The sequence below is a fragment of the Nannospalax galili genome, unplaced genomic scaffold (genome assembly GCF_000622305.1).
Source record: "Nannospalax galili isolate Female #2095 unplaced genomic scaffold, S.galili_v1.0 scaffold46, whole genome shotgun sequence".
Classification (NCBI taxonomy): Eukaryota; Metazoa; Chordata; class Mammalia; order Rodentia; family Spalacidae; genus Nannospalax; species Nannospalax galili.
Genome location: NW_008355790.1, coordinates 1,926,707 through 1,935,436, shown reverse-complemented (window position 1 = coordinate 1,935,436; position 8,730 = coordinate 1,926,707). Strand labels below are relative to the sequence as shown.

The following is an 8,730-nucleotide window of genomic DNA, read 5'->3' as shown; positions in this document are numbered from 1 at the left end:
TCGTATTCCCCTGGAACTGGAGTTAAGGACAGTTCATAGCCTCCATGTGGGTGCTGGGAATCGAACCTGGGTCCTCTGCAAGAGCAGTCAGTGCTCTTAACTGCTGAGCCATCTCTCCAGCCCCATTTCCCCTTTTTTAACTTTGAAACATTTATTTACTTTCCCACATCACCAATTCCGTATCTCCTCAAGAATACATAACACTATTGAGGGACTATGTGCTCTGTGATGAACTTTAATATTGGTTACAGTGTTTAAAGTTCTTGGTTTCAGCCGGGTGTGGTGGCACACGCCTTTAATCCCAGCACTTGGGAGAAAGAGGCAGGCAGATCTTTGTGAGTTCAAGGCCAGCCTGGTCTACATAGTGAGTTCAGGTCAGCTGGGACTACAGGGAGACCCTGTCTCAGAAAAACAAACAAACAAAAAAAGTTCTTGGTTTCACAGCTTCCCTTTGAAATGACCTAAAAGCAGGTATTTCTTTATTAGACAATCAATAAGTTAAATGTTCATTTGTCATTAACATAAAATTTAATATTTTCTTACAAAACACAAACTCCACAAAATTCCATTTAAATACCTAAATATGTGTGTGATTTTTTTTTCTCTCTCACAATACTTAGTATGATTTTTAAAAAATTAAGTATTGCAAGCCAGCAAGGTGATAGAGTGGATAAAGACAAATGGCATCAAAATCAAGCCTTACAAATCTGAGTTTAATCCCTAGGAAGGAGAGAAACCAACTCCCAAAAGCTGTCCTCTGTCTTCTATATGATGCTGTGGCATGTGGAATGTACACACACATGCACACACACACGCACACACGCACGTAAAGTAAATAAATATAAAAAACAAATATTTAAAAACTTGAGTATTCCTACAATAAAAGAACTTCAAACCTCAATTCTAATATTAAAGAGCAGCTAATCATGTAGCCAAGAACTGTGACTATCAAGTAAGTGTGAATAAGTTCCAACAAAAAAGAAACAGCTTTAGCTTACTGTGCTACTCTGTTACTTACCGGGATTTATAGTAAAACCAAAGTTGAGCATAGGTTGTTACAAGGTAAACACGTTGTCCATCTCCCACTTTGCATTCCAGAGCAAATACGTGAACATCCTATAAAAAATTTCAAATAATATTCAAAAATTTACAACATGCAAATCTAAATTCACCTGTAACTAAATATGTTCATAATTTTGCCACTCAAGTTTGCAGGAACTAGAATATAAAGAATTATCAAAGGCCGGGCATGGTGGTGCACGCCTTTAGTCCCAACACTTGGGAGGCAGAGGCAGGCGGATCTCTGTGAGTTCAAGTCCAGCCTGGTCTACATAGCAAGTTCCAGGCCAGCTGGGGGCTACAGGGAGACCATGTCTCAAAAACACCAAAAAAAAAAAAAAAAAAAAAAAAAGAATTATCTAAACAAACCAGTCACTACATCCATGCCATTTTCATAGTTTTTATTCATTTCTATATTCATTCATAATCACTGGCATAATAGTTGTATATGATAGAAACATTATCCAGATTTAAAAGAGAATAAAAATGGAAAACTCATTCTTTTTTTTTGTTGTCTTTTTTTTTTTGAGACAGGGTCTCCCTGTAGCCCCAGCTGGTCTGGAATTCGCTATATAGACCAGGCTGGCCTTGAACTCACAGAGATCCACCTGCCTCTGCCTCCCAAGTGCTGGGATTAAAGGCATGTACCATCATACCTGGCTGGAATACTCATCCTTAATTCTAGTTCAACCTCCTAAGACAGTCTTGTCTCTTAGTTTATGAAATTAAACTAATTTTACAAAAGTACCCCCATACTACAATAAATGATTTGAACTAAAATAAATTTATAAATTCTTGTTCTTATAGAAATGTACATGAGAATAATTTTTAAAAACTACTTTTTTATTTTATGTGTATGAGTGTATTCCCTGTATGTATGTAAGTGCACCCATGTAGTGCAATGCCCTTGGAAGTCAGAAGATGGCGTCAGAGTCCTTGGAACTGGAGTTACAGATGGTTATTAGCGTCCATGTGGGTGCTGGGAATCAAACTAGGGTCTTCTGCAAGAGCAGCCAGTGCTCTTAACCACTGAGCCATCTCTCTAGCCTCTGGGAATGGATTTTTTAAAAATAACTGCTCATGGCTACCGCCATAAGGAGCATCTTCTAAGACAGGCACACGTATGCACATCTTTCATGTCCATCTAGGTCAAAGTTGCTAGTGAATCTATTTTTATTTTCATGGGTGAGAAATCACACAAGTATTCTGCTGTTTGACTCTATTAAAACTCTTTTTGAGCAGAGGATGTGGCTCAGTGGTAGAGTGCTTGTCCAGTATATATGATACCCTCGGTTCAATTCCCAGGACAGGGGAAAAAAAAAAACCTTCTGAAATAAACTTTACAGACTGGTGATTGGCAAGCATATTTTGATTTCTTTTTTAAAAGCCCAAGTTCAAATGCCTCTGTCAGTATTTTAATTTCTGATACCTGAATTAGGTTTATGTAAAATTTTTCTTGTATTTCCTGATCTGTTGACATCCAAATAAGCATCTCTTTACTAGGGAATAAAGGTTCTTTCTCCCAAATCTTAAGTACTTTGAGCTTTTACACAGAATCAATGTCCAAGAATCTTAATGTATTTAAGTTAATAATTTACATAAGCATTCTTATTTTTTCATTTATATGTCTTCATATTCCCCAAGAGTTCAATAAACAATATGTAATCTATATCTATTGCTTCAGTTTTTAAATTTTGTGTTTGAGCACCATGCCCTTTGCAAGGCTAACCTGCATTAAGCACTTCCTCCCACTTGCCTAAGGTGTTGGGAATAAATAAGCTCACCCTTACTCTAAAAGTACTTCACTTCAATGCCGTTACATGTTCCACAGCTTTTAACTATTTGGGACTAGAATGTTATTCTTTTTCACTACTAAAACAAACTCAATTATGAATGAATTCAATGGGCTATTTTTCCTAAATCGTATGATATCAAGATTACTATTAAGTTCTCTTGGTGGAGTATCTGGTCCGAAATGAAGACAAATAGATTTTTTTTTTTTTTTGGTCTTGAGACAGGGTCTCCCTGTAGCCCCAGATGTCCTAGAACTCTCTATGTGGACCAGGCTGGCCCCGAACTCACAGAGATCCGCCTGCTTCTGCCTCCCGAGTACTGGAATTAAGGTGTGTGCCACCACGCCCAGCTGACAAATAGATTTTTTAAAAAATCTTGAGTGTTATAGTTCATCTTTTCTTTTCTTTTTTTTTCAAATGAAGGCATTACCTCCTTACAGCTTTTAACAAAATTAAAGGCTTGATTTTGTCGAGGAAAGAGCTTCCAGATGGAGGGGGGCTCTTCTGGCTTGGACAATCTTGGTCTGTATAACGAGGGCAACGGCTTCCTCTCATACAGAGACGCTCGCTCTTCAATGTGCTTGAGTTTTGCTTCCCATTTTCCCATCATGGTTCAGAAGAATGGAGAGAATAAATCCAATCTCACAAATTCTATTCCTTACTACTAAATAAACAAAAATACCATCAATTTCTTTGTTTAGAATACATTTTGCCTGATAAATTTCAAAGCTCATTTCCTGGCATTTCTGTCTTTATTTGCTTTACATTTCATGATTTGCACAAAGTTTTACTATAGCATGGGAACAAAAGCTAGTCATCAGAAAGGTTTTCTAATAGTTAATATTATGACCACAGAGAGATGAATGACGCTCCAAGAACCCTGGTTCAATCAGCTGTAAAATGGGATAAGACATATGAAAATGTTTTGTAGATTAGAAAGCCTCATGTAAATGCTTTCAGCATCATTATGACTTTCATGTCATTTACCTTATTGCATCAGAATCTACCTACCTGCCTACCTACCAAGGTAATGCTTATTACCCTGAACCCTACTCCTCTGTAATCATTTCTTAGTGCACAGTTCACTTCTAGGCATCATGGAAGCTCTTAGCTTTTCTTCTCTTTCTCATGTCTAGTTCTTCTCTTCCAACACAACTTTTAGAGGGGTAGTAACTCTGATCTAAGCATAACTTCATTTAAATGTCATCACAACCTTTATATTTTGCCATTTATCCCACCAAGGCTATGCCATCTAAGCTTACTTGCACAGTCAGGCCTTGGCCATGTGACAAGGTCACACTGACAAAATGTCAAACCAGGTACTTCTGCATCAGACACAGCTGTCCTGGAGTCCTGTCCTGAGACTGCCATGCCATACCTCTAGCATGCAAGGAGGACCGTCATTCTTTCATATAATTGCACAGCAGAGGATAAAAGGTCATATGGAAAAGAACCAAGGTGTCCCAGGCAACAGTGTAAGTTGGGCCACTTCAGACCACATATCAGAAAGATCAAATGAATTCAGGAAAGACCTATAGAACAGTCCAACTTACCCAGAGAACCATAAAAAATTATTTCTTAGCTTTTTTAAACAAGTAAATTTAGGGTTGGTTTTACACAAAAACATAAACTGGAATTCTTCATTAAAATCATCTATGCTATAATTTACAGAAAAACAAGTATATTAGTTTTTAAATGAAACAACAAAATACACTAAAGCATTTGAGGGTAAATTACTATTTACCTATATCAATGTCTTTGTCTTAAATTTTAGCAGGAAATTTTGCAACAACACAAACTCATTAGCAAATGACATATTTCCTGAAAAGAAAAACAAAATCACCTTAAAAGATTGAGAAGATAGACTCTGAATATTCAGTTTACTTTAATCTACTTCACATGTGGATAAAAATCCACTATGTTCAATAAACCTAATTGATAGACTGACTTTATTCTAAGCCATTTATTTCAGTATTGCCTGATTACTTTGTGAAGAAAATAAGCAGAATGCAATCATATCTAAATCACAGAATCAAACCTGTCACTGCCTGGGAATGACCATAGAAAGCTGAAATTATACACACACACACACACACACACACACACACACACACACACGCACGCACACACACACACACACTGTAAAACAATGTGGTATGGCTGTAGGGGTCTGACATACATGGAAGTCATGGAGTCACACTGGAAAGCCAGTTGACTCACTGGCTAAGCAAACTATGATCACCAATAGCAGAAAAGGAAAGTTTAGCATCTCTTATGTCCCTGAATTCTTTACACAGCTTGACATGTGTGACAGCTGGAGTATCAGAAAATAACTAGGGCTTGCAGTATTTGAGCAGGAGGGCTGAATGACAAAAGCAAAGGAAATAGAGAACAAGAAAGCACCTGGCATTCTGGTTTGGGAGTATCAAATTCCCCATCCCTACCCTTTGGGAGAATATGGCACTATATTAGAAATACTTTAAATTCCTGGTGGGGAAAGAGTACTGTTGCTCTTTTATATAATTCTACGCCAAATCTCCTTGTCACTCAGACACTATTTTAGGTAATGGACTACAAGTTCCAAAGGAAAACACTTCTACTAATTTAAAAGCATAGGCTTAAGGAACTCTGCTGTTTATGTTGTGCTAGAATGGTATTTAACCATGTTTGATAACAATCCTACAATTAAAAGTGTTAGGAGTTAAAAAACCAGACAGGATTAGTCATTTTATAGTGATTAGTGAAGAATGGGAAAGTGGGCTAGAAGTGGGAACTTGACTTAGTTCCTGGGTTTACAACTAGACTTACCCATCTAGAGCTGTTGATGGCTCCCAGAGCAACTGGATTTGGAGTGTGGGAAAATGGGATGACACAGCACAAGCACTGCATATTCACTCTTCACTGGCATTGTAAAAATCAACACTGTCACCCTGACTGGACTGAGATAGATCCACATTTGTAAAGCACATCTCTGGGGCTATCTGAAAGGCCATTGCCAAAGGTATTAGATCATGTGGGCTCTGACTTAATATTCATCAGTCTATCTTGATAGATTCATAATATGATGTATTATTAGGACATGATGAAAAATAGAAGTGGGAACTAGTTGAAGGAAGTAAGTTATTGGGCACAACTCCTTGGAGGGTTGTCCCCTTTGTGTATTCTCTTTCTCTGCTTTCTGGCTGCTATGATGTGAACTGTTCTGCTCTACCATGCCCTTCTAGCCAAGATGGACTGACACATTTAAAGCCAAAATAAACACTTCTTCCATTCAGTTATTTTGCTAGGCATTCTGTGACAGCCATGAGAAGTATGACGAATACAGGTGTGCAAGAATACCTGAAGCTTAGCTTAGCCACATTCTCTTGGTTTCTTTCTTCTTTTCCTTTCTTTTTTTTAGGTAGGCTGTCCCTATGGTTACTCAGGATAGCCCCAAATCACTACATAGCCCAGACTGCCTCAAATTTAAGATCTACCTGCCTCAGCCTTCCAAGTGCTGGTATTATAGGCATGTGTCAATACAAATAGTCTAGTTTACTGTCTAATCACCAATCAACCCTTATTCCCCAACTCCAACTTTTCCCTCTATCTTGAGATTAGATTCATCAGTATTTTGCTTACTGGTAATATTCTAGTTGGAGTATCTATTTGTTTTTGAGACAGGGTCTCTCTATAGACCCGGCTGGCCTGGAACTCACTACATAAACTAGGCTGGCCTCCATCTCATAGAGATCTACTTGCCTCTGTCTCAGGAGCACTGGGTGCCACCATGCCCAGTCCTGGAGCATTTATTAATGTTCTTTTATTTAACAGTATTTTGTGTATGTATGTACACGTGCAGGTACACATGGGTGTTGATGATGGGTATCTTCCTCAATCATTCTCCATCTTATTTTTTGAGGCAATGATTCTTACTGATCCTAGAGTTCACCAACCCGGGTTAGATAAGATGGCTAGCAAGCCCCAGGGATTCTGTCTCCCCACCTACACAGTGTTGGGATTACAGGTAAGAGCTGCCTCAGCACCAGGCTTTTCATGTGGGTACCAGGGATCTGAACTCAGGTCCTCACACTTGTACAACAAGCACTTTACCAGCTGAGCCCAGCCCCTTAACATTTTCTCAGTATTGTCTCTTTCGTGGCCTCTTAAGGCACCTTTATATACTTTTTCCCACTACTTCAAGTATCCATTTTAAAATATTCATCTTAAAGTATTTGATAAATTCATTCACAGAAATATTACTATACACGTTTATTTTCTAGACTGTACAACTTAAGAAACTAAACACAACTATCTGAATTTCTTCTCTCCTCACTTGTTTCTTTGCCCATCTATGAACAAAAGTAACTCCAATTGAAATTTCAGTAAAACCTACTAGAACGATGAGAAAGCCTGTAGAAATATATTGTTCCAGTTCCTCCTTCCTTTCCTCTCCTTGGAATCTGCCATCTACATGGCATAACTCTAGCACACTAATCACCCTCACACCATTTTTACAGCTTTTCAATAGGAAGAGAATCACAGTTTTCAATTAACATGTAAGTTAAACTTCTCATGAAGTTTAAACTTCCCTCCAGAGCCTGGCCCTAAATGGATAATCTACTAGACTTCTAGTACTTTCTTCTCACCCAGCGAATGGCCATGTGCACTCTGACCCTGGACCACTTCCAAAGCTCTTATTCCAGCTGAAAGACTTCACATTGCTTTTCCTGAATTCTTCCCTTGTGAAGCCCATATCACTGTCTGTTCATCTGGTACACCTCTCCAAGGAGAAGTTAACAGGGCTCAGGCAAAATACATGTAGGCTATAATAAACCTATTTACACTAAACTTTGCAGATAATTGTTGCTGATGCTGTATCTGAAATATCATTTTAAGAAACCTTAGCACAGGAAGGGGTTTAGGTACCACAAGGGGTAAAAGTTTCAGAATTAGTCCCTTGAGCTACCATCAGGGTTGAATGGGTTTTATTGCTTAGTTTTTGTCCAATGGAATAAAGGACTGATCCACCCTCACTTTGGGATGGATAAAGATCAGTTTTCTGGGATCTGTGCTTAACTACAGTGGCTCTGCTTTTAACAAGAGCAAACCACTTCCCTCTTTAGCCTCAGATCCTCAGTTCGAACTGGAGTTCCTACTTTAAAGGGTTGAAAGGATTTTTAAAAAGGTATTATGGAAAAGAACACGGATTCAATATTCAACAAACGGTAGGCATGTGTACAACTATGTACATGATAATTGAAGAATAGTTTAAAACCAAGTAGGCAAATGTTGGTGGCAAGCTGGCTCTGTCATGGAGTCTCTGATTTGTTGTCAGAGGATCCTGCTCCTGAATTTAGGATGGTGAATTCTGTGCTCATGTGTTTCGGTAAGTTCTGCAAAAACACGACACAGTTGCATCAGTCTCTGAGATAAGCGTGTGACCCCCAAAAGTACAGTATCCGGTTCAGGACTTTTGATTAAGTGGAGGAGAGCCAGGAAGAAGTGAGGAAAGGCCTCAGTGCATTTAAGAGGAAGTACAGATAACGAGTGAGCGGTTCAATCCTATCTCCTCCCGGTTCCAATATATAGTAGTCGCGCCCTCATCTCTTCCCTCTGCGCCCCCCGGAAGAAGGTGTGGCCTAAAAGCCTCTCTAAATTTACCTCGGGAGCCCGCGTTGGCCTGAGGTACAGCCACCCTTACCCTGCAAATGGCCGGATGCCGGCTTCAAGCCCTGAGCGGGGGCGGGGCCAGCTGAAGGCGGGGCCAGAGGGAGGGCGGGGCTTCCCGGCCAGAAGCTGGGCTTCGGAGGACCAGTGCCCAGGCTGAGGAGGCTTGAGCCCGCGCCCGAGGGAGGGGGCCAAGAGGAGGCGGGGGCGGGGCCGGGCGGAGAGGGGG

General features: G+C 39.6%; 1 protein-coding gene across 10 annotated transcripts in view; it reads right to left on the bottom strand.

The window, feature by feature from the left end:
• The window catches only part of Primpol (primase and DNA directed polymerase), a 42,747-nt gene extending 34,148 nt beyond the window's left edge, over nucleotides 1–8,599 (bottom strand). For 2 of the 10 annotated variants that reach the window (XM_029556382.1, XM_029556390.1), the window contains exons 1-3: nucleotides 8,496–8,599; nucleotides 3,283–3,516; nucleotides 1,019–1,116 (exon numbers count right to left, since the gene is read on the bottom strand). In XM_029556382.1, coding sequence (XP_029412242.1) covers nucleotides 1,019–1,116; nucleotides 3,283–3,462 — 278 coding nt within the window. In that variant the 5' untranslated portion in view covers nucleotides 3,463–3,516; nucleotides 8,496–8,599. Of the gene's footprint in view, nucleotides 1–1,018; nucleotides 1,117–3,282; nucleotides 3,517–4,596; nucleotides 4,674–5,660; nucleotides 5,834–7,480; nucleotides 8,343–8,495 lie in introns of those variants that run through there. The other 8 variants (XM_017803315.2, XM_029556385.1, XM_029556383.1 and 5 more) reach the window with 8 other exon arrangements.
• Nucleotides 8,600–8,730: the final 131 nt, after the last annotated feature.